Below are 26,205 nucleotides of genomic sequence, written 5' to 3'. Positions count from 1 at the left end.
AGGGAGTCTGAGGGAGTGATTTGATCTCTGTTCAAAACAGACTGGATTCAAAGATCAACAGCACTGAAGAGGAATGACACATGGCTGTGTGGAAGCTGCTGGGTGAAGCTCTTCCATTAAAAAGCTTTTTCTTGGTAAACTTTGGAGCCACCACAGAGGATGTGCTGAGGAGTAAACTGCTTTGTTTGGAGGAGAAAATGGATTTACCCACAGTGTGTTAATGGTTGAGCTTGATGCCATTTAGAGGAAGGAAAAAAGCTTTTGTTGTAGGTGTGGCCTGCCCTCTTCCACAACAAGGCAGTGATGTGTACAGTCAGAATCTTGCAGAGAGTCTGAGGGACAGGGATCCTTAGTGACAGGAGACGTTCCACGGTCAGGATGTTTGCAGGGTTCCTCTTTCTGCTCCTCCTCACGGGTAAGCTGGCTCTCTTCTCTTTGAAGCATGCTGCTGTGGAGCTCTACATTTTGATTCCAACTATTCACAAACATTCATGCAGAGTTGATTTCATTGAAGCAAAGTATTGATGGTGTGTCAGTGAGCTGTGAGCTCTGTGAGCAGGAAAAGCATTGATTGTTGAAAAGAGGGGATGCATATGCAAAGATAGAATGTTTCAATCAGAAGCTGATCATGCTTTCTGTGTCAGGTGGAAGCAGCTCCAACCACACACAGCCTCCTGATGCTGAAGGTCCCTACAACCAGAGCCACTTGGACGGTATGTAGAAAGGGATTTTGTTTCTCAGTGGGATAAAGAATAATGACAGAAAAAAACCTGTGAACTCTTTCTGTGTCAGGTGAAAGCAGCTCCAATCACACTCAGTCTCCTGATGATGAGTACGACTCTGAGGAAGGTACGGACCTTTGTGTGTTTGTTTGTCTGTTAAAGTGAATGATAAATGGAGGTTATTGTTGACAGATTGGTGCAGACTATATTATAGGTTTATGTCATCTTGTTTGTTTCATAGCTGCTTAGTTTGCTCTTATATCAAACTGCCTGTTTGACCAAATGTGGTTTCTGATTGGCTGGTAGCAGCTGGATAGTGTCACTGACACCACACACATAATGCAACAATAAATCACTCATTCATCTGAACCAGATCAAAAGAAAAGAGCCACAGGAGAGGAAATAACTTTCAATGGCAAAAGGATGGAAATACAACCTGAGGCATAGTATGTTTCCCTGTAGACAGACGGACGGACGGACGGACAGATTTTTTTTTTTTTTGAACCACTTTATTTGCTGCTCTTACTCAATTTACCCAAGTAATTCAGTTCAACTCAAAATTATTATTTCAACAAACTTTCTGTTGAAATATTGAATAAATAAATAAATAAATAAATAAAAACATCATAGTTTTAGCACATTCCCAAACTTCAGGTCACCGTCTGCCACATCACTCAAAATGCCCTTAAAGCACCACATGGTCCTGGAAGAGTCCAGGTCTCCTGGCTGTCTATAAAAGCTGAGGTCAAGGTTGATCCTGGACCTGATGAGACCCTCACACAGTGACTGCAGAGATGTTCTCCACCCCCTCCTGCTGAACCTGTCACAGACTGAGGAGGGAGAGGAGCTCTCACCGGCTCTGCGTTAGTTTCAGGCAGAAGTGGTGGAGGGACAGACTAACCTGCACTGTGTGTCAGATACAGATAAAACATTTTCAATTCTGCAAACTAGTGCACTTAAAAACTGATCCCATTAACTTTATTCGTGGTTGATTTGGTGCCTGGACAAGAAGTGTGTCAATGAGTTTTATGATTACTTGTACCACAAGACGAGCGGGTTGTTTGTGATCCCATGTAAATGAACACAATTTAATATGAAACGGTCACTTTTTCACACACAATTCACGTTTACATGATAAGATTATGAGGAGTGAAATAATCATCTTCACAGTATATTTTGTAATCAATACGGCTTCCTTAAAAAATCCTGGCTCAAAGTTTGATTTAGCATCCTCTGAATGTTCTCTGCGGAGACTTTATCATGGACATGGGGGTGTATTAAAAACTGATAACAGCCTTGTTACGACCCTGGCTCAGGGGAGGCAACATAGGAGACATTAAGTGAAGTTTCAACAATCATTTATTACAAAAAACTGAAAGAAAAGACCAGAAAGGATTCAGAGGAGCTGCTGCCTTGCTGCTGATCCTGGCTGCAGTGTGAGAGAGAGTGTGGGAGGAGCCAAGCAGTGGCTTTTGAAGCCAGCTCAGAGGTGCCAGGGATCAGGAGCGAAGCAGGTATGGAGGTCCAAGGTGGCCTCAAGATAAAACAGAAACAAAACATTAGTGGCACATAACAGCCTCTCTATTTTTTATTTTTAAAACCCATAGAGTAATCTTTTTTTATTTATTTTATGGAGAAATCAGCTGACAGCTCTCTGCTCTTTTATAAGTGATGTATGTGAAAGCTTGACAGAAGAGGAGTGAAATGTTAGAACCACTATTGTTTCATATCTAATTTAACTATTAATATTTAAATATTTCTCTGTAAACCTCTGTTTTTCTGTCTGAAAATGATTTACGCTCATATGATCTAATAATGACATGAAACCTGCAAACACAAACTCAGACCTGGTGTGGGATTTGAGCGTACCCTACACTCACGTTCAGATTGATAAATGAGGGCCGCTGTGTGTCATGGACTAGAGAAACCAGTTGTCCTCTGCCTGCTGAAGGGGCAGCTCTCACTGAAAGATGGATGAGGTTTTTTTTTTTCTTAGTTTATTTATTTTAACTTTTTTTTTTTTTAATTTATGTTGCAACAAAATAAAAGTACAATATAAAAACAACACAAATCTCAAACAAATGAAAAGGAGCAAAAAAGAGAAAAAGTCTTATTGTATCTGCCCCTTCATTCATTCAATGTTAAACACATGATTAGATAAAAACAAAAATACTGTCTTCCAGCATGCCTTTCAGCTTTGCCTTCATTCTTTTTTGCAGAAAGAAGACAGGCAAAGCAATTTACAACCTAAATGCAAATTTACATCAAACAAAAAGAAAACCCAACAAAAAAAATTAAAAAAAATCGTATCATGGTTGTCAGTAATATTTTGGTGGTTTTATTCTTATTTATTGACTTATTTATTTATTTATTTTAAGTTGAAAGTTTAAGAATATCTTTCATCCCTGTATTTGTTTATGCATGTATTGTGAAGATACTGAATGATTTGGTTTCCTTAGAGTCCCTGTCCTGGTTGTTCCATAAAGAGAAACCTTTAACTGTAATACTGTGCTCCTTTAGCGTGGTTCTGGATCTTGATTTTTTAAATATTTCTAATCCTTTTAACTTGTAATGCTTTCTCCCTTTTTAAATTTGTACTGAATGTTTGATGGTCAGAGCTTTTTATTAGCTTTTTACATAAATTGTAGCATGTTGAAATCTATGATTAAGCTTCAGCAACTGTAACTTAATGAATACTGGGGTTTAAGGGAGCTCTGTATGGACTTCTGTTAATATTCCTTATTGCTCTTTTTTGTAAAATGAAGTTTGGCAGGATGGAAGTTTAACTTGCAGTTCCTCATACTTCAAAACAGTAGGTCAAGTAAGGAACAACCAACCAGTTATATAAAAGTTGCAAAGCTCTGTTATCAAAATGTGGCGAGTGGAGGAGGTGAAAGAAACCAGCCTAAACACGCACACACACACTCTCTCTAGAGTGGACGGGGTCTGAGTTTCCCTTAATTTACTTTTGATAATAGAGCCAGGCAACGCCACCCTTGGACTTGCACCCAGGGAAAGGGTTCACTTTCACTGATGATAGGCACACAGGTCAGTCCACAAAGAGGAACCAGAGACGTGGTTCACATTAGAAAGTACACAGAAACTTTATTTTTCAAACAAGAACAGATTAAAAGGTTTAATTTATAAAAAGCACCCACACACTCCAAAAGACAAGAAAACAAGGGAAAAAGGGGACCTGGCAGGACTGGGCTCACCAGTGGGCTGGATTGGGATGTGACGGGGAAGGGAACACCCAGTAACTTGTGAAAAACACACACTGAACTGTGCAAAAACTCAAGAAGAACCACACCACACACGAGGAGGGGGAGCACCACCACCAGGAACCCAGGACCACCACCACCAGACTCCAGTCCTATAAGGAGAGGGAGAGAAAATTAATTCAATTAACACAAACCAAAAACCCAACTAACCCACAAATAAATCAAAAATACATTTAAGGCCACCAAAGGTAACTGCTAAAGTAGCCTGAACACAACTACTACACTGGATAATAAAGAAATAACAGAAAACAGATAACTGAACCAAAATTACTTTACCACAAATAAACAGTCAATACCACATTACCCTTGGGGTACCCAAACCAACCCTCAGAAATAACTGTTATTCACAAAAGAAACAAACCAAAAGAAATAACTGTGTCCAAAGTTCTAATATGACAACAAAAGAATTAAGGCACAAGGAAATAAGCGAATAAACCAAAAGGGGAAAAAGGAAATATCAAACCAGGAAGAAAAGGAGACAGAAACAAAATGACTCAAATCAGTGCTGAACCAAAATCCAAAAGAAGAAATCCAAATCAAATTAATTAACTCACTTTCACACACTTAAAACAAATAGGCCCAGTTGTTCTGAGCCAAGTTAAGTTCGGCTGAGAGAGCACAAGTAAGGCCCAGACTCAGCAGGCTCAACGACAATTAAGTTTGGTTCTGGGCAGGATACACATATGACTCAGGCAGCCAAACCCAGGTGTACCATGGCCCAGCCGAGTCAAGGCAAAACATATAAAGCAAAGCAAAGTCCAGTAATACCAGGCGGCGTAAGGCGAAGCCACGTTAGGCAAAACAGCAGTGCTTCTTGGTGATCACTATAATGATCTGATCAGCTGATAATCACATGAAGTGAAGCTCACAAAGTGAGCTCCTGCTCAGCCCAAAGCAGAGTTGAGAGAGAGCGCAGGGAAACCCCACAAACTGCTTCAAGAGTGTCTAGCTCAGTGGTTCCCAACCTTTTTTGGGCTGTGACCCCATTTTTACATCAAAAGTTTCGGGCGACCCCAGACACCTAAAACAAATGATTGTTTTTGTTCATGTAATAGATTTCGATATATATATATATATATATATATATATAGAATAGAATAGAATAGAATAGAATAGAATAGAATAGAATAGAAAATACTTTATTTATCCCCGAGGGGAAATTCAGGAGTCACCGCAGCATTTAAGAAAACAAAAGTAAGAAAGAGTATAGAAAGTACAAAAATGTCCATAAGAAATTAGATGACGACATCCCGTCCACCACTCGTCCACCACTCTCCAGCCCAGCCAGTCTCCACCTCCACAGGGTCCAGGACTGAGCCTCCCCAGCAGTCTGTTCAGTCTCTGTCTCCTGAATCCTGTCTGCTCACAGCAGGCGAAGCTCCTCCGATGTGTTGCGGCGTCCGATGTCTGCTCCATCAGCCACGTCCGTGAACAGCATGATGCCGCTGGGTTAGCACAGCTAGCTCATCCATCCCCCGGAGCGAGATCCCACGTTCCCAACTACGATGGATGGAAGGACAGGTCCATGTCGTCACCTCCCAGCTCACATCCGAGAACCAGCACGTCGTCCTCACCGCCTCCTCCTCAGCTCGAGGGAAATCATCAAGCCCTACACTAGTTAGCATTGACATGCTACAGGCTGCTAACAGCTAATTTCGCATGTAAACAATGCAGCCATGGTTACATGTAGGATCTCCAGACAAACACAGGAGAAAAGTAGTAAAAAATACCGCCGAAGACACAAAAAGTTTGGTGTCCGTGACCGACAATGAACCATACAAAGTGATGATCCACTCCAAATACAAAGATGACGAAAAAGAGACGAAAAAATTACAAGAAACGGACAAAGACGAGAGAGCTGCTGCAACAGGCAGCTACTTGGGTAGCGCCAAGTATATATATATAAGTATATATATATATATATATATATATATATATATATACAAAAACACCGTTTAATAAGGCTCTAGTTCTCATTGTGTCTCTCCGTCCTGGCAGACTACCTGTGTTTGTTTATATCTGTCAAGCTGTGCGTGCGGACTGATACACCAAGGGGCGAGCGCCTCGTAGCCAGGTAGCCAGCTGCGGTAGCACTGTTTTACGACACAATGAGAACTAGAGCCTTGTTAAGCGGTGTTTTGTGTGAAAGTAACGCACTGAAAATTCTCTAAATAAAGCGTGAATGCAGACCAATATCAGATTTTTTCAGTGGGAGTCTGTTTATTTGTGTTTTTTTGTTTTCAAAGTAATGTGGTGTGGTGGGGAGAGCGCATCTCATGTCTGACGTAACATCCAGTAGAGAGGGTTAAACTTGTTTTATTATTATTAGTAGTAGTTACATAATAGTAATTATTATAAACGAAAATGTTTGGTGTTTTAATTTAAATGAAATATACGGGCCTATTCAATCATTAATAATATATATATATATATTTTTTTTTTTTAATTTTTATTATTTCTTTTTTTTAATGAATCAACTGCTGGAAATTCCAGGCGACCCCATTTGAATTCCAGGCAAGCCCACATGGGGTCGCCTGGAATTCAAATGGGGTTGAAAAAGACTGGTCTAGCTGCAGACCTCCACTCTCAGCCGACTTGTCTTGGATACTCTACACCTCCATCGTCAGAAGGAAGTGATGTCATATACTCCTCCACTGTCAGAAGGAAATGACGTAATACTAAGGAAATGAAAAGAAAACGCTCCAGATTATTGTCTTAAAAGTTAATTTGGGCAGACATGCGTATTTTTCTGCGTGTGTTGCATTAAAATAAGAGTTACAAAATGCAGGTTATGAGCAAAGCAACATAAGTGCGTGAGCTCCTCCGTTTTATGCAATGATCCTGAGCGTTTTCATTTGAGATGCACAATTGTTTTATTTGCCTGAGAGTCCTATCACAACCTTTCTTTTACATAACTGCTGTTGTAACTGTACAACGGAGATAGCAGCATCAATACAAGGTTTAAAGATATTAATTTATCATATTCAACACATAAAAGTAAAATAAGTTCAAGTCTGTTTCATTATTCATATTTGTTTATGTGATACGATTAGAGTAATTTCAACAATCCAATGGCCCTCATTTATCAAACGTGCGTATGCCTGAAAAATGAGTGTACGCTCCTTTCCACGCACAGATTGGCATTTATCAATCTGAACATGGGCGTCGTTCATGCCAGTGGAGAGCCGGGTTGTGCCGAGGGAAATCCATCTGTGAAGGAGAATTATTAGATCATATGAACAAAAACATTTTCAGAATTAAAAACTCATGTTCTTAGATTATTTAGATTTAGATCCTTGAATTAGATATGACATCAAGAATGCTTTTAACTGCTCACTGTTATTCCGCCAATCTATAAAATACTTCGCTATGAAAGAACAGCAGGAGCTGTCAGCTGATTTCTACGTTTACAAAAAATGTTTCCTCGATCGGTTTACCGAAAAATGTGTAAATAGAGAGGCTGTTATAAGTTTTTAATGCACTCCCATGTCCATGATAAAGTCTCCGCAGAGAACATTCAGACGACGCTGGATCAAACTTTTAAAAAAGGTTTTTATTTTAAGGAAGCGGTATTGATTACAGGATTTACCGTGAAGATGATGTAAATGATAATATTGTAAGGATCAATATATTGATCCTTACGAAGGACGTTCATTTACATGAGATCACAACCTATGTGCTCGTCTCATGGTACGAATAAATCTCTGGACTACCTGTGTGTAACTGCGCACGAATGACACACTTCAGCTCCACTCCCTCCTCAGTCTGTGACAGGTTCAGGTTCAGGCTGGAGTCTGCAGCTTCTTTAAGAGCTCAAACACATCTTTGAAAGACAACTTTCCACGTTTCTGGTCCTGAATGGAAACAATAACCAATATTGTGGCTTCTAACAGTCAGACAACAAGGATTACTTAACCAAGGTGTAAACAAACGATGTGTAAATTAAATGTTTCAAACTCAGATGTATTCTAGTTTGTCACATCCACGCTGCTGAATTACTGCAGTGATTTCCTTGCAGATGATTTTTTTTCTGATTCGCTCTATTTTCCGACTGTTGAACAACGCAGCAACGTGTCATTTCCTCTCTACCTCTGCTGCTATAGCGTTGCCGATTACAGGCATGGAGAAGTTCCTTTTTCCCCGTAATGCGTCCTTCCATGGGTGCTTCTCAAAGCTCCAAAGTTCCATCCACGCCTCCTCCACTCGCCTCCTCCACTTGCGTCTTAGTCCCGCCCACCAGAGATGCATGCCGGAGACGCGAGGAAACGAAGAGAGGAGAGAGGAGACGAGGAGGTTCATTTTATGAGCGTCACATGAAGCGACGTATTTTAGTGATGACAGCATCACAGCTGGATAAACCGGTCCGAACGCACGGGAGAAACTAAATTAAGGAAAATAATGTAAACAACAGGGCGCTCGACCACGGAAAATTCATATTCACTTTTAAATCAGTTTAACATGAATATGTTCATGAATGAAAAAGAAAAATGTCACGTTTTCCCAGGCCCAGAGTGATAGTTTTTAATTCTTATGTTGGGGCCACTTTGTGTTCATAAATAATGTGTTTATTCTGCTATAAGCACTGCTTAGCTCACTGGTGGGACAGGAGGAGAGAGAAGCAGAGCTGTCTGCAGCGGTGCCTTTCATCCATTACGCGCACGCAGAGGGACAGAGGTGAAACTGTTGCTGTATCAGCCAATAATGGCATGATCTCACACCCATCACTGAGAAAACAACAGTTTGCTACTGTATGAAAATGGCGTGGTTATGTGTTATTTTTAAAGGCATTATTGAACTGGCTGGAGTGAGCCAGTGGAGCGCGCAGTCAGCTGACCCGGAGCCTTTCAGTTTCACTTTAAGCCTTGTTGTCTGTTGTCCGGTCTCTGGGGCTCTTTCTAATTGTTTGTTGTCATCCTCAGTGAGAATGAATGTTGTAATCATCCAGATAAATATCAAACATGTTTGAAAATTATCGGGGCAGCTCCGACGAGTCTGTGAGACGATCGTGGGGCTAAAGATTCATCTGTCAACCGCTCACACTAGAAGATAATCTTTGCCGAACGTCGGGGCTGATTTAAGTCTCCGACCAGATTTTTTCCCTGATTGTGGGGAGGACCGAATCTGGGTTAAATCGGGGCGAGAATCCTGAAGTGCGAGCCAGGCTTTACACTTAAACAGCGTATCTTGCTCCATGGTGCTCACGTTTCACACATGTGGACAGCTGACGCTTTGTGGCCGGCTCTGATACGTTACAAGGGGGCGTGTCTGTCAGTGAAAAGACTTCCGCGAAGCCTGCACTTGTGTTTCCTCGATTATGCCTCCTCCAGCTCAGTCTCCTCTCTTCTCTCTCCTCTCTCCTCCGAGCACATTTGGCACTTTGGAATGTCCTCCAATATGGCTGCTCACAAAGTACTTCCGGTGTCGCGGAGGAGAGAGGAGATAGGAGACTGCATTTTTTTGGCACATTGGGAAGCACCCCATGTCGTAAATTCCGTGGGTGCGGCCAGGGCCGGTCCGTCCTACAGGCGAAGCAGTTTCTTGCCTGGGGCGCCAGGTGTGCTTGGGGCGCCTCACAAAAAAATAAAAAATAAAAATAAGAATATTTGGGCGCCCAGGTGCCCCCCTCCTTTTCTACACAATGAACAAATAAGCAAGAATCAATACACTTTTTATTTACAATATTTCATCTGGCCTGGCTGATGCACTTGAACAGAGACACGATGCTGCTGCTGCTTGCTTTAGTGGGGGGGGATATGTCTCTGCACAACTGGCAACCGCAGCCCAATCAAGACGTGCGCGTAAACACAACTACATGGGGTACGTCTCAAAGCTCCAAAGTTCCATCCTTCCTTCCTCCACTTGCGTCGTTCTCTTGCGTCTTAGTCCCTCCAACCAGAGATGCATGGGAGAGACGCGAGGAAATAAAGAGAGGAGAGAGGAACGGAGGAGATTCGTTTTTAGAGCAATGGGACATCCTCTCCTTCGGAGCGTCACATGAAGCGACCAGTTTCAGTGATGATGGCATCAGCTGATCACCTCTGGATCATCTGTCAGTCAGCTCTAACAGCTGTTTGTGCGTCTGGGCACGTGCGCTGTAATAACTCTGATCAAACAGAAACAGTAACAGAGATTTGTCTGTTCCTTTAACCAGTTAAACACACACGTAACCATAAAGAAAACCTGCTCTCTGTATATTCTGTGTGCTGTTTAGAAGCTCACGGATCACTTTTCCGGTAAAATGCGTAATTGTGAGATTATTTATGAATTATTTATCCTTTATCTTGAGCCAATCTGATCGTGAACTCTGAAGCTTCAGAGTTCACGATCAGATAAAGTGGGTTATATTACTATCAATATGACCCACCTTATTGTGTCTCAGGAAGATATTATTGATCAGTCAGTTTTCTGTATTAATCCTCTGATTATATTGATTTGATGATGGTTGTGTTCAGTGTTTTGTGCTCTAAACTCACAGCGAACCCTTTAATACCAGATTTATGATCAGTTTCTAAATGATCCTCTGTGCCCGTCCTCAGCTCGTCTTTTCTCTCATTAAACTCCGTTGTGTTTGTGAAGTTTCATGTGAAGTCTGAGCTGCTGCAGCGTCCAATCAGAGAGTGATATTCCATATGGGGGCATGTCGGTCAGTGAAAAGACTTCCGCAAAGCCGGCTCTCGTGTCTCCTCGATCATAGCTCCTCCGATCAGTCTCCTCTCTCCTCTCTCCTCTCTCCTCTGAGCGCAATTATCGCTTTGGGACAGTCTTCAAAATGGTGACTGGGAAAGTACTTCCGGTGTCGTGGAGGAGATAGGACGGAGGAAGCACCAAGTTAACGCATTGAGACGCACCCTATGTTGGTGCCGCTGCCGCCGCGCATATCATATCAGGCAGACAGGTAGCGTTCTTTAAAAATGAAAAGGCACAAACCCTCAGGTGCGCAGGGCAGAAAACGGAGAAAAGAGAAGGAGGAAAGGAAAGCCCAATTAAGAGGTAAGCTATGTCAACAAAGCGCTGTTTTGCGTTTCTGTGTTATTTTAGGCTGACAGGCGCTAACGCTAGTGTTAGCTAAGTAATAAAGTAATAATAAAAGTAGTAAAGCTAAAGGTAAAGCTAGCTAGATAATGCAATGTTATGATGGGCTATTGATAGATTCATACAGATTGAGATGAATGCTCATTCCTCACGTTTGGGCTTGGTAGTAGTTTTATTACTAAAAACTAGGTTACTACTTTACACCTGCATTGCAGAGGTACAAACCCAAACCCTTGTCATCATGCTTGCCTTGAGTCTCAAAATTAGTAGCAGGCTGCCCCATTATATCAGTGATAATGTGACTACAATTATCAATTACAAAAATGATTTAAATTGTTTGTACTGTGCAGCTATACATGCTTTTGCTAGGCTAATAACTGTACCTGTGTTCGTACAGACACACTCAGCAAATTCTTGAAGCCCCCAACTCCTGGAGGAGAAGGGACTTCTACACCACTCTCTGAAGCATGTAAGTAACTCCAGCCAATTATTTGTGGTCTCGTGTAATTGATAAGTTGGTGTAGTTTACAGTTACACCTTGCTATTACATGTAGGATTTAGTCAAATTTAATAAATTGTATTTGTTTTGTTTATGTGCAGTAACATTACTGTACACAAAAGACAATGCAGTGGTGTAAGAGCATGAATGTGCTTTGTTTACAGCTGCACCTTCAGCTCCAACATCCCCAACATCCAGCACCTCCTCCACTGACACACACTGTGCAGCTCCTCTAGCCCAAACATCTGGTGATCTCCCATCTACACCACTCTCTGAAACATGTTGTTCAACCAAATGTTTGTTTTATTATTTTAACATTATACATTTTATTTTATCATCCGTGTTTAAAGGAGTAAAACTGACTTTGATGTGATACAAAGAGTATTGAATAGCACCTTTTCTATGCATACAAAAATGTTTACTGCCACTAGGACTGGCTGACTTTGTTAGTAATTTTGTTAAAACTTCACTATATGACCTCTATAAATGTGAATGAGACATCCAATGCACAATTATCTTGTTTGAAGACTGTTTTAGCATTTTATTTGTATTTTTTTCTCCTACCTCCTTAAAGGAGTAAAACTGACTTTGTTATATGAGCCAGAAAATAAAAAAAACATGTTTGTGTTCTTTAATTCGTGGTGATGTCTGAGTAATGTTTGTTGGGGGGGGGCACCCAGGGGGGGCACGCAAATGCCAATCTCGCTGGGGCACCAAAATGTGTAGGACCGGCCCTGGGTTCGGCCAGCTTTACCTTGAATAATTAGGGGCGTGTTATGTAACCGGTTGTTTTCAGACGCCGCATTTATCAACAGCTGATCAGGCGTACGCCGTGATTGGTCCTGGTATGCACGTTTCATAAATCACACGTGAACATTGGTAAACTGATTTTTACACCCAGATCTGCGCAAATTCTCACCAAGATTGATAAACGAGGGCCAATAGGATTGTCTTACGTCAGAGGAGCTGGAGGTGGAATAGCCAATCAGACATGTAATACTGAAAAAAGGGAACAGTTTTACGTCGCATCCGTCTCACATTGGAGCTGGCTTCCGATTCGTTGGAGCAGCCGTTAATCGGCTGAGAGTGGAGGTCTGCAGCTGGACCCTCTCATTTATTTTGGATTTCATTTTAAATTTTTATTGTTTGTGTTTAAATCTTTACATGGATCAGCACCTCAGTACCTGACCTTTTAAATATTTACACTCCACCGCGGTCCCTGAGGTCTGCTGATCACCTTCACCTTGTGGTTCCAAAAGCCTGCTTGAATACATAAACATGAAAATAACGACAACATGAAAACCTGTGAACTCTTTCTGTGTCAGGTGGAAGCAGCTCCAATCACACTCAGCCTCCTGATGATCAGTACGACTCTGAGGAAGGTATGATCCTTTATTTGTTAAAGTGATTCATAAATGAAGGTTATTATTCAAATTTTATTGTATTACATACAGACTGTTTTATGTAATCTTGTTCACAGTTATCAAGTTTTTGATTAATTCCCATGACATTTAGCTCGTTTGACCAAACACTGGAGCTGAATGAAAAACTTAATGTTCAGTCATTTTCTTTGAATTAAAGCCACAAGCTGCTCTTCTGTTCAATCTTCCTCTTGACTCTGGGTACAGCTATGTTCACACACTCTGCCATGCTGAGTTGGAAAAGAAGTCACTGTATGCTTTGTGACTCTTCTCAGTCATTAGTTACTGCAGTTCACAGAACTGTTTTATTCAAACCAGGAACAGGAACATAAAGTGACTACTCTCCAGTTTACAGTCAGACTTAATGACTGCTTCTTTTACAGGGAAATTACTGTTTTAATGAAAATGTCTTGTCTTCTCTGTAGGTGATTGGCCAGATCATTGTAATTATACCAACATCGTAAATTACTTTCATTTATCGGACAAAGTCAAGTTTTACTGGACCCGCCCAACCAAACATATCAGGAGCCCCACAAATGTAATGCTGTTTATAAACCTCTACAGCATTTTAGACGTGGTAAGTGTTTTTAACCTTCAATTAATTTTTTTTTTGTCTTCTGCCGAAGCCATATTACTGCTTTATGGATTAATGTCTGTGGGAGTAGATCTCAAACTGACTCTGTGTTTAGTTGGACCATGGACCAATGGATGAAGTCCAGTTTCTAGACCTCAAGTTATCCACTAATTTCAACACAGCAGTCATTCTTTCTCATCAGTCAGTTTGTCTTTCCTTTCTTTTGTCTCTAACATAAATTACTTGTGAATTATTTTAGAAAGACTCCCTAACCCTAACTTTCTTCAGTTCCCAAAAGTTTTCAAGGATCTCCATTACAGAGTAAAGTCTGTTTTATTGATACAGTGATTTCCTCTGCAGAGTTATGTCTGTTTTCATGAATGCAGTGATCTCCTCAACAGAGTCATGTCTGTTTTTAATGCAGAGCTGCCTGAGGTCCATCTGGTCATAGTTTTGGTTCTTGTCCCTGTTGTTCAGAGGTTTCTCCAGATTCTCTCATCCTCTCATGATATCATGTTGTGCAGATGATGAAATCCTCTCTGGAGGCTCATTTTTTTCGACTCACTCATGTGACTAACCTGTTGATAATGACACATAGTTTCTCCTGCTTCTTCTTTGACATGACTCAGCTTTTTCAGAATTTTGTTGTTGCTAATGTTTTTTTTAAAGCTGTTGCTGGCATTTATGATAATTAAATGTAGGTTTATCTGACCTTTGAGGCTTGATCAGGACTTTCTTGTTTCTCCTCGTAGAAAGAAAAGGAACAGGAATTAGTTTCTTACTTTTGGATGATGATGGTGAGTTCACTCTAAAGACTTTTTGTTTGACTTTTTGGTCTTTTTTGTTAAAAGACCATATGACTCAACTAACTGAACTTTACATCTTGTTCTTTTAAGTGGTGGGAAAATAAATTTATCAACTGGAAACCGAGGGATTTCTGTGAGACCTACGAGATCACTGCTCCTACTGAGCTGTTGTGGAAACCAGATTTAACCATTGAAGAGGTGTAAGTTTGTCTTTCTGTCCTCCACAGCAGAAAAAGCTCTGTGCACAAGGCTTTCTGACCAAACTCTTTCAGTTTTCGTTACAAACCTTTGTTTTCCTTTAAAACATTCACTGTGTTGGTATGTATGTATGTATCATCAGACAGTTCCTCATGCTCCTCACTAACCCCAATACCCTGACCCCTCTGAGCCTATTCAGGCCAGAGAGTAGTTCTGACTGTCCCCCTAGAGTTCAGGTGCCTCTGGAACATCACTTTCTGAGGGTGCTTTTCAACCAAAAGGACCAAAAACATAAATTCCCCCTTGTTGTCTGCATTTCCTCAGCAGCTTTAGTCTCATGAAGATTAAACAAACCAAAGCAGTGCTGAGAAGCGATAAAAGGGACTGCACTGCACCCCCAAACCAGCAGAGGGCAGTAAGAAAAAGACAAAGGCCATACAACAAAGATGACACAATTGGTGCGTCTCTGGGTGCGTCTCAAAGCTCCAAAGTTCCATCCTTCCTTCCTCCACTTGCGTCATTCACTTGCGTCTTAGTCCCTCCCACCAGAGATGCATGGGAGAGACGCGAGGAAATGAAGAGAGGAGAGAGGATGGAGGAGATTCGTTTTTAGAGCAATGGGACATCCTCCTCCTTCAGAGCGTCACATGAAGCGACGTGTTTCAGTGATGACGGCATCAGCTGATCACCTCTGGATCATCTGTCAGTCAGCTCTAACAGCTGTTTGCGCGTCTGGGCACGTGCGCTGTAATAACTCTGATCAAACAGAAACAGTGACAGAGATTTATCCGTGTTTTTAACCTGTTAAACACACACGTTACCATGAAGAAAACCTGCTCTCTGTTTATTCTGTGTGCTGTTTAAAAGCTCATGGATCACTTTTCCGGTAAAATGCGTAATTGTAAGATTATTTATGAATTATTTAGCCTTTATAGAGCCCATCTGACTGTGAACTCTGAAGCTTATTAATGTAACCCACCTTATTGTGTCTCAGGAAGATTTTATTTATCAGTCAGTTTTTTGTATTAATCCTCTGTTAAATTGATTTGATGATGGTTGTGTTCAGTGTTTTGTGCTTTAAACTCACAGCGAACACTGTATTACCAGATTTATGATCCGTTTCTAAATGATCCTCTGTGCCTGTTTTCAGCTCGACTTTTCTCTCATTAAACTCTGTTGCGTTTGTGAAGTGTCATGTAAAGTCTGACCCGCTGCAGTGTCCAATCAGAGAGTGATATTCTATATGGGGGCGTGTCTGTCAGTGAAAAGACTTCCCCAAAGCCGGCTCTCGTGTTCCTCGATTATAACTCCTCCGATCAGTCCCCTCCAGCCTCTCTCCTCTCTCCTCTGTCGCTTTGGGACAGTCTTCAAAATGGTGACTGGGAAAGTACTTCTGATGTCGTGGAGGAGATAGGACGGAGGAAGCACCAAGTTAACGCATTGAGACGCACCCTCTATGGGCCCCCTACACACTCCCCCTCCATGACGGAGTGCACGCCGTCACAGAGTCACACTCGCAGCTGAATGGATGTCTTTAGCTTTATGCCCTTCTACAGTTTGTGAGATATCACTGTTCAAGCAACATGATGATTAAAGCGTTCTCACAAGAGATAAGCACATGATGTGGCAACTCAGAGTGCGCTGCAGTCACAGATTCCACCTTTTTTTTTTTTTTTTTTTTGTAAAAATGTCTACAACGTCTTCATACCTCAATCTTCAGACATGATTTACCGCCTTCCTCCTTCATTTGGAATCCTTTCTTAACTCTTCTGAGAGACAGTTTTTGCTCAGAGAGCTTCAGTCTGACAGGAGTGTAGGAAATCTTCCCATCTGCTACAAGGTGAATTGTCTGCCCTCCAGGACATGATTGTTCTCTCTGTACCCCGTTTTTAACTCGCTCATTTTTAACAGTACAGGCTTAAAATGCATATATGTGTATCAAAGCCTTGTGCTATTCACTGCATTGCCATAAAGGTTTTTGCTCTATAACTGCAGTTTAAAATCTTGCAAAATCTGCCTCTCATACGGTCAGGACCTCACCTAGCTGCAAAAACAAGTATAATTTACACACACACACACACACACACACTCACACACACACACTCACACGCACACACACACACACACACACACACACACACACACACACACACACAAAAGAATGATCAAATTTCACTGCACAAGTGCAGCTGAGACTTGGAGTAGGGATGGGGCTTAGCAGCCAATCAGAAGCACTCTCTCTCTATCACAGCACATTTTAGGCGTACATGAAATTGATAAGTGGCCATTAATCCAAGTGTATCTGTCTGCGGCTTGCAAGACAGAGGCCTGTCGTGTAGTGGGCGCGTCGTGTAGTGGGCGTGTTGTGTAGCGATGTAAAGACTACACGACACGCCCACTAGATAAGACGGAAATCACGGAAAACCACGCGAGACACTGTTAAAGGTTAAAAAAAGGAAGAAGACAAAAAATAAGAATGAGCCAAGGTTTATCAAGATTATCATTATTATTATGTAAAGAATTGAAAAGACATATTTCTGTGTGTGCTGCAACATTTAATAACTTTAATCTTCTTTTTGGACAGTGAATTGAAAATGATAGAAAAAACCCTGGTGGTATAATGTAGTGGGAGTGTCACGTAGTGATGTCAATACATGACACGCCCACTATACTGTTCTTAAAGAGATATGAGCCCGGGTAGCATTTAAACTTTGAATGTTCTGCTCTGCTTTTACACTCAATACCGTTTTGCTTGTTGCCTTATAATGAATTGATTTTAAAGCGTTGAAATGTTAATATTCTTTGACTCTGCCACAAAATAATGATAATAATTAAAGAAACAACTCGGGACAAGAATTAATTAGCTAAAATACAAACATATATGTATATATATATTTATGTATGATAAATGTATACATATATATATTTGAGATTATGAGTTCATTATTGTGTGGAACCGTGGGAGGAAGCTGGAAGAGAGCGCATGCGTCCAGGCAATTTCTGGACGCAGGGATGCGGCTCTCAATGTTTTCAGTGAAGCTTGTAATATTTGTTCCCATTTATTAGTGCGATGGCTCTGTGAAATGTAAAACTTGCATGTTGCTATGCAAATAATAAAAATGCAACATGTTTCAAAGCTTCCCAATCTATATTTTATATCATAAATGGCTGAGAAAAGCCTCAGAAGAGAGGGCTCTTTCCATTTTCAGCTGGAAACTTTTTAATTTGAGTGCTGCCTCCCCTGACAGGTGCTGCACCAGGGGGTTTTTTTCATCATTTTTCAATTCACTGTCCAAAAAGAAGATTAAAGTTATTAAATGTTGCAGCACACACAGAAATATGTCTATTCAATTCTTGACATAATAATAGTGATAATCTTTCCATGGCTCATTCTTATTTTTTGTCTTCTTCCTTTTTATAAACTTTCAACAGTGTCTCGCGTGTTTTTCTGTGATTTCCGTCTTATCTAGTGGGCGTGTCGTGTAGTCATTACGTCACTACACGAACGCCCAGTACACAACATTTCTCCATTATTCCAGTGCTGCATTTGTTGGAATTTCCAAGTTCCGAGTGGGAACACCCAACTGAATGCCCCCCACCAAGGTCAGAATTTCCAACTTGGAAGCTGGAGCACTCACACTATCCCTGAGTTCTAAGTTGGATATTCTGAGGTTCCAGGGTAAATAGTAACTAAGCTCCTGTTAGATTCTCTTAATTTTAGAATTTCTGACTAATGTTTGTTGCAATAAGTCAGCCATGTATATAGTATTATTTAATGTTGATATACAGAAATACTACTGTTATGGCAAGCAACTGGAATGCTAAACTCGGCGGTGACGCCATTCCCACTCCAGACTTTCCAGTTCTGAATACAAATGCAGCATAAGTAGAGTACGTGGAGCAGAGACTGGGGGGTGGGGCTGAGCTGCCAATTTGAAGCACTCACTCCCATTTCACAGCCCATGTGACGCATGCATGAGAACTGGGAGTTGATGCTGGCTAATTAAATATTCAAGAGGAAGACACGTAGTTGGAGCTAGTAAGCGCTTAAAGAGTTTTGTACAGAAATATGTGGCTCCACTCTTGCTCTTGTGAGACGTGATTCAGGACCAGTGTTTGTGTTTTTGACTGTTTTGCTGTTAAATGCTGGTTGTGGTAGGAGTAGGTTGTGAAGCTTGGTCAGCCACAACAGCCTTGAATAAACTCTGGACCTAACTTCACATTTATTTAAATCAGTGGTTTTCAAACTGTGAGGCCCGCCTCCCCTGGGGGCTGCTAAAGGGTCCAGGGGAGGCCCAAGAAGAGAAACTACATGTCTGAATTAGCACTGAGCACAAAAATTATGGAAACAAATGCACTGTAGTTTCATCATTACTTTCCCTGATGCTGTCTGCATGCTCGTCTCTGTGTGTGCGTACACACATGTTTGTTTATCCTTTGTGTGTATCGGGGTGGAACATTGCCATGCGCTTTGTAGAGAGCGGAGGAGAGTTGTGAACGCGCAACCATGCAGGCAGCTACAGGACAACTGCTCTGCTCTGCAACCAAACAGGACACTCACGTATCCCTCAGGGGCATGTGTCCACAAACACACACTAATGTGAACATATGAACTCAGCTAAACGATGTATGGCGAAATGTACTTCTTAAGAGACCTCTGGAAATGTTGCCGTTGAGCCTTTTAGCAGGTCTCATATATCAATTTTGGGGTCTCAGACCCCTACGTATTTTGCACAATGGTAACGACGGATATTTAAAGTTGGGTTTTTCTTTCACCAGATTCTCCAAGGCCACAGTGTGTACCTTGTTTACTGTGAATTTGTAATCTTTTGGCGTTTGAAAAGCTGTACTAAACAGTCTTCTTAAACAAGAGTTTTGCAGATGCTAAAAGCAGCTCTGTGTATGATTGATCTGTAATTGAATGATTTTTTAATTCCTGAATTTTGATTGATCTTTTATTCTCTTTTGCAGTAGTGGACATGCTTTCTTTCTTGGCTCAAGAGCTTTCATCTAATTTTATTTTAATGTTTGATGTTCATGAAGTCATCATGATAAATGAACATATAGGCATTGAACGAAATTCATCTAATTCCTACCCATTTCAGCTAAAATTTGGGGGACTGGTTTAGAACAGAATTTATAAAATAAACATTCATATGTTTTGTGGTTCCAACCAGAGTGGAGTGTTTATTTATTATAAGTAGTTTTTGTTTTATTTAAATAGGGGAGGCCCCTACGACCTCATGTTCTCTGAAGAGAGGTTCACTGTCTTACACTTTGGAAACCCCTGATTTACATGATAGATAGATAGATAGATAGATAGATAGATAGATAGATAGATAGATAGATAGATAGATAGATAGATAGATAGATAGATAGAATACTTTATTCATCCCCAAAGGGAAATTCATGTTGTTTGGGCTCATCTTCCAAAGATTAAAGAATTAAAAACTCTGATGGCTGCAGGGAGGAACGATCTTGATGTATTTTTCTTTAGATATTTCAGACCAGTAAAATCCTTAAACTGTATATTTATAACTGATGTGGTAGCCCTACAGCACTATTGAGATTCTGAAAGGTTGTTTTTGTTAGGACAGTTTCTGCTGCTGTCACAGCTAGCAGGTGGTAGTGGAGGCTGCTATTTCACTGATTCTTCTTTTTTCATGAGGAAAGGCAAATTTCAATCTACCCTTAAAAGGAGAAGAGCTCTAAAGACAAAGAGGATTGAACAGGTCTGAAAGGATCCACTAAAAGCAAGAATGTGGATTATCAAGCCAGAGCAGAGATCTACTGGTGTTTCAGTTCCAAAGGTCCCCCTTTGAACTTGTAGGGAGATCTTATCTAGGTGACAGACTGGTGACACTTTAAGCCACATCCAGAGTTTACCAGGACACAGGTCTGTAACAAGACCCTCTGCACCTGTCCTCTCTCCATGTGTCCATGCTGCTGTCTGAGGTGTTAGGGCTCAGTCTGTGCCGTCAAAGTGTTTTTATCGTTTTGTCACTGAGATGAGCTCAGAGCTTCATTTGACTCAAATGATGAACTTTTTGCCTTCATTTCAAGCAGAAACACAAAGAGAATTTTTCAACACTTTGAATCTACAGCATGCTTTTAGAGTCACTTGTTTTTTGTCTCTTTCAGAACAAACAAAGATAAGCTCTTTAACACTCAGTATCTCACCATGAGGTTTAATGGATGGATAAATCAAAAGAGTGGCATGGTGCTGGTCAGCACCTGTAAGATGGATTTCTACAGATTTCCCTTTGACACTCAGATCTGCAACTTAACATTCAAGTCAATCCAACATGAGCGTGAGTATAACTCTGAATGTTTGTGTTTTTAACATTAAATCTCTGATTCTTGGGATCAGGGACCAAACATGCTCCACATTTGACTTTTTGATTCTCATGTCTATTATTTATTACAACGAGCTGTTTGTTTGAGCCTAATTACGACTGTGTGGGACCTTTAGACATGTAGAAAACACATTTCTTTCATCCATTTTACAGTTAGAGATATTTCCATCTTTTCATCTTCATTATCATTTGACTTAAAGTCACTTATTGTTTGTTATTTCTTTAAGGGTAGAGTAGGATTAAGTTTTATTTTCTGGCTGTTTTTGATTCAGAGACATTAGAACACTTTTTAACCCTATCAGCATCCAGCTGGCCTCCATCACACTAAAGATGACAGGGACTATATTTTAGCTGTGAGCTGAGCGCTGCAGATATTTATCTTTTTGTTAGCTGGTGTCATGATCCTGGCTGTTGTGGAAGCTGCTCTCTCTCTCCTTTCCCCTCCCCTCTCTGTGGAGCTGCTTAGAGGTTTCCTGCGGCTGCACTCTGCACACCTGTCTCGAGTTGGGTGATTAGGAGCGCCGGCACTTAAGCTCTGCTGGAGGAATGGGCCGGCCAGTTGATTCCTGCTCTCACCGTGGTAATCAGATCGATATAGTATCTCTTGTGTTTTTGTGCATGTGTGTTTTTTGGATCTCTTGGGGACTAACCCTTGTATGTCTCTCTTTCCAGTGCCTCTAAGGATCACCCCTACAGCTGCTCACCGACAGCCACACTCTCCATCTCACCATCTAAACCTAATCTCTCAATAAAAACCCTCAAACCTGTTTTTGCCTCAGTCCCCCTTCGGGTCCCAGAAAACCCTGCTGGTTTACAAACCATCACAGCTAGCTTATAACTGAAACTAAAATCTCAGATTTGATTTGATCCTAAAAATGTAATGATGACGTTGACATATCAAAGCTGTGACAGATGGCTGAACATTGATCAGAGCAGTTAACTCTCTGTTGAATTAGCCATGAACAAGAAGTGTTAAGAGAGCCTTCATGGTTAGAGATAATTGTGGCAGTTTGATAACTCAAAGGTTTCTAAAAGATCCAAAGAATCTGATGGAGTTTACAGAGAGTGAGGACATCACTTTGATAGTATTGATAGAGAATAATCTCTAAAGTTCTCTCTACATTCTGTTCAATCTGTGACTGACCCTCTTCTTTCAACTGCTCAACTTTCTCATTCACTGACAGACAATTTCAACACTTTTTACAGGGACGCTCTAAGTAGCTCTGAGCTACCCTGGGTCACATGCTACTTGGCTCCGATTGGTTAAAGGTCTGTCCAGTTGCTTCCATCACTTCCTCCTGCAGCCATTTCTGATCCCCTCTGGGAAAAAAAGGACAAAAATGAACACATCAGGAACAGTTCACCAAGGTCAAAGGGTCTGGAGTCCCTGGGCTAGTACAGGACTTCATGACACCAAGACCAGATACCTTGTCTTTGTTAGAACTGGAAGAAAATACTCACACTTGTCTCTCTTTCTCTATCATCAGTGGGACAAATACAGCTTCGTTCAGGTATCCCCAATGGATACATGTTAAAGGATACTCGTGCTTACATGAAGACTGAGTCGGAGTGGCTTCTCATGAACGTAACCGTGGAAACTACAATGGTCTTTAAATTTAACATTCCCTCAAGCATGCTGGTTTACACAGTGAGTACCAGCAGCAGGAGTCTGTACGCGCAAGCGCACACACACACACACACACACAAACACACACACACACTAACACACACTAACACATTTTCATAGAGCCCATTGGTCCATCTCTTCCAAACAGGCCAGACTCTATTCACATGTTGATTCTATTGATTGAACAACATGGACTGCTGCAGAGCATTAGCTTGTTTGGATCAACACACACCTGTTCAGCTCCCCTCATCCTGAACAGCTCCAGTTTTTCTTCTTTCCACTAGTTTGGTTCCAAACACTGATGTTGCTTTGAAATGGCCAAACTGTCCCCACTGCTTACTGATTTGAGTGTAGTTCAGTCTATAAAGAGAGAAACAGTGAGCATTAAACAAAGACTTTGACTCTATGATAACCTGTATGATGCTAACCTGCTGATTTGACAGCTCATTGATATGCAGTGGGCACAAAGACTGTTGAGCTTTCTTAACTGAAGTGTTGGAACAAAAAGACCAACCTGATCTTAACCATGATTTCACAGATGACTATAAAGAGGCGTTCAGTCCTCTATGTGGCCAACTTCATAGTCCCCGTCCTGTTCTTCCTGTGTCTGGACTTGGCCTCCTTCCTGATCTCAGAAAGTGGAGGTGAGAAGCTGAGCTTCAAGGTGACTGTGCTGCTGGCTGTCACAGTGATGCAGCTGATTCTGAATGATATTCTGCCTTCTTCTTCAGACAGGATCCCACTCATAGGTAAAGGAGCTCAGAGTCCTGCACTAACTGATGGATCTTAAGCAGCACCTACTAACTCACTGTGAGCTCACTGATTGCTTTGCTCTTTCTGTCACTGCTTTCTTCTTTCAGCCGTCTACTGTATCGGGGTTTTTACTCTGATGATGCTGAGCCTCTTGGAGACCATTTTGATGATGTACCTGATGGAAAAGGACCATGTGTCCCAGGACCAAGAGGCAGATAAAGACCAAAGCCTGGGTGAGGACTACAGGGACCAAGCAGGAAAAGTCCACGAGTGCTTCAGAGGTGAGATTCAGCTCAACTAACATCAATATTAACAGAAAGCTTTCTGACTGAAAGGAGGAAACAGACAGCTGCCTCATTTGTGGAGCAGCAGAGTCTTTCTCCAGATCTTCCTCATGTAGAATCTATCATTTCAATTTGTTGTCTCTTTGTTCAGGCTCTAAGCTTTCCCATGTTTCTTTAGAGACATGAACAAATCCATTCCTTGTGTGCGTGTCTTTGACCAGTCCCCTGCTGGGATGCCTCCTGAGCTGCTGCCAGAGGTGAAAGAGGTCAGCATAAAATTGTATTTCTGTCAAACTGCTGTGATCCTTCTCTGCTCCATATTCTCTTCATCCCATAGATCCAGAGCCCCTAGAACAAACCCTGACTCAGCTTTAGGTGACAGAAAGAGAGCAGACGCAGAGGGCTTTGAATGCGGCTCTTGGTTTGTTGTTGCTAACAGAGGGAAGTTTGTACATTTTGCTCATGGAGCTCATTTCCAATCAGGGTTGAATCATTTGGGGTGTAACTGTCTGAGTCATCTGAAAGCCTCAGAAAGGCTGATTTGACACTTTCTTCCTTTATTCAACACCTCCCCCCATCAGCAGCTTCTCAGACAGAATATTAGGTCCACTGTTGACTTTCAGTTCAATGACTCCTCTTTTCCATCTTCTTCTTCCTCTAACCGCTCTAATACACCATGGTATGTTTTTGTTTTTTCAGGGCAGCAGCAGCCAGCTGACCCAGGAGATCCAGGACTTACAGAATTTGAGCGACGAGCTGAGGGAGGTTTTGAAGACAGTGGTTCTGCTTCTCAGCAGCAGGAAGGAAGAAGAGGACCCTGGCTACTGGACCAGAAAGACCAAAACACTGAACCGGATTTACTTCATTGTTTATCTCCTAGCTGCCAGTGTGTTCCTGGGATCTGTGTTTTCAGTTTGGCTCCATGAAGACCACCAGAACATCTAAAGAGTGAAACCAACAGTACAGAGAGTCATAGAGTCCAGATGTTCAACAGGTCAGAGTTAAAGGCTTGATTTGGAGGATCAGTCCTGCTTCCTTAAAGACCCTGTGAGGACTCTAGACCTGATCCTCAAACAGTCTTGCTCTTTTCTATTTGCCTGTTGGTTATTCAGGAGTTCAAAACTGGTCATTTCTAAATTTCTAATGATATTTCTCGGTATCTGTGGCTGCTTCAGATTTTCCCCAGAGAACACAAATTCACGGACCACACAAAGACCAAATGTCCCTTTGATGACTAATAGGGATGGGTACCTTTCACATTTAAAATGAGACTGTACTGATGCCAGTACCTGGCAATATTTTTCATCAGTATATAACCTTCCAATTTTGTGTTTATGTCTTGTATGGAAAATCACCTACTCTTTCACTCTTCACAGTCAAATGGATGCATTTAAGTACCTAAACATGGTCCTTTTGGGTTTGTGTGAGTCGGTATCCGGTACTTTTGACAGAATTCGGTCAGTACCTATAAAAGTACCTGAATGGCGGGCTTGGCAGGCTGTGAAAACAATTTCCCAATTGGAACACTAAAGTTATCTATCTGTCTATCTTATCTATCTAATATGGTACCCATCCCTAAGGACCACTAAATGCACACACTAACAAGAGCCACGTCTTTACCACAATGGCTGAGGATGCTTGTGGGACAGAGTCTTTATTTTAAAACTATAAAAGGATAAATGCATTGATGAATTGAAAGTGAAACTTATTGTAATAAACTGGATAAATGGAATAAAAGAACATACCAACCCACATAAATTGACTAACCCACCCAAGATCTCTGGGGCATTGACCACAATATAGGGGAGACTGGGGACAGTTGCAGCAAGGACGGTTGCAACAAGCCTTATTTCTCCAATCAGAAACATGCTAGAGTGATGACACTCACACTGCACATGCTCAGTTAGACCCTCTACCCACCAAGGAGAGAGAGGCCATATTGGGCATCTGGTCCTGCTTCTATCAAGTAAAGTTGTTTTGGAATAATGAAAGTAGCTTTTTTCATGAGCTGTTTTTTAGTCATACTGTCCTGACCTTATGTATGAATGAATCCAAACCTTTCTAGTTTGAATCACTTTTTGTTGACTATTAAATGACATGGTGAGCATGTGTCAATGTCAATGTGGCTAGCTAGCACACAGCGTTTTGTCATGACTGGTACCATGGGGACAGTTGCAACTGTTGCAACTGTCCCCATGCTGTTAGGTTAGTCATACTAGAAAAGACCACACAATCATATTTTTTAACATTTTTAGTTCAAAATAGGCAACATTAATATATCTTATTGCTCATGATGAACACAACAGGCAATCACATGGAGAAACTAACGCTAATGATAAAGAAAATAATTTCCCAAATAACTTGTTAAGCAAAATTTAGCAATTAGTTATTGTTGTATGTTGTATGTGTCATATAAACTTGTCATAGAGTGAATGAATCATCTAAATAGAGAAATTGTATTCTGTTTATTTTCAGTATGCAAAGAGTGAGGAAGAGAGTCACTAACAGAGGGGTTCCCCTCCGTATTTTGGAACAAGCCTCAGATATTATTATAGTTGAGGGCAAATCAGTGAGGGCAGTGGCCTTTGACATATGCCACACCACACTGTTCAGGTTCCACATTAAAAAAAAAGAATCTTGCAAGCACGGCAT

The 26,205-nt window shown here is 41.2% G+C and overlaps 1 protein-coding gene across 6 annotated transcripts; it reads left to right on the top strand.

Annotated features, from left to right (window-relative positions):
• Positions 1 to 271: 271 nt before the first annotated feature.
• LOC141786994 (5-hydroxytryptamine receptor 3A-like) lies at positions 272 to 25,474 on the top strand. 6 transcript variants are annotated; one of them, XM_074665314.1, is made up of 16 exons: positions 272 to 415; positions 645 to 713; positions 793 to 849; positions 11,433 to 11,504; positions 11,699 to 11,782; positions 12,860 to 12,916; positions 13,381 to 13,532; positions 14,282 to 14,326; positions 14,426 to 14,535; positions 20,675 to 20,844; positions 22,377 to 22,537; positions 23,055 to 23,160; positions 23,248 to 23,265; positions 23,377 to 23,550; positions 23,734 to 23,819; positions 24,253 to 25,474. In XM_074665314.1, exons 1-16 carry the CDS (start codon positions 379 to 381, stop codon positions 24,496 to 24,498), a joined length of 1,644 nt encoding a protein of 547 aa, XP_074521415.1. In that variant the 5' UTR covers positions 272 to 378; the 3' UTR covers positions 24,499 to 25,474. The 6 variants fall into 6 exon arrangements, with proteins under 6 accessions (XP_074521415.1, XP_074521411.1, XP_074521412.1 ...); XM_074665310.1 differs by having other exon boundaries at positions 23,055 to 23,265; XM_074665311.1 differs by lacking the exon at positions 793 to 849 and having other exon boundaries at positions 273 to 415; positions 23,055 to 23,265.
• The last annotated feature ends 731 nt before the right edge of the window (positions 25,475 to 26,205 follow it).

This window comes from Halichoeres trimaculatus, unplaced genomic scaffold, assembly GCF_033239565.1.
Source record: "Halichoeres trimaculatus isolate MK-OKI-2021-1 unplaced genomic scaffold, fHalTri1.1 fHalTri1_scaffold_102, whole genome shotgun sequence".
NCBI classification, from domain to species: Eukaryota; Metazoa; Chordata; class Actinopteri; order Labriformes; family Labridae; genus Halichoeres; species Halichoeres trimaculatus.
Note: the sequence above shows the minus strand (reverse complement) of the source record. Positions and strands in the feature narration are given on the sequence as shown.

Excerpts from the sequence above, each read along its gene's own strand:
- LOC141786994 (XM_074665310.1), top strand. The coding sequence starts at position 379 with ATGTTTGCAGGGTTCCTCTTTCTGCTCCTCCTCACGG. Across the intron at positions 11,783-12,859 it reads TCCTCTAGCCCAAACATCTG|GTGGAAGCAGCTCCAATCAC; the intron begins GTGATCTCCCAT and ends TTTCTGTGTCAG. Across the intron at positions 14,327-14,425 it reads CTTACTTTTGGATGATGATG|TGGTGGGAAAATAAATTTAT; the intron begins GTGAGTTCACTC and ends TGTTCTTTTAAG.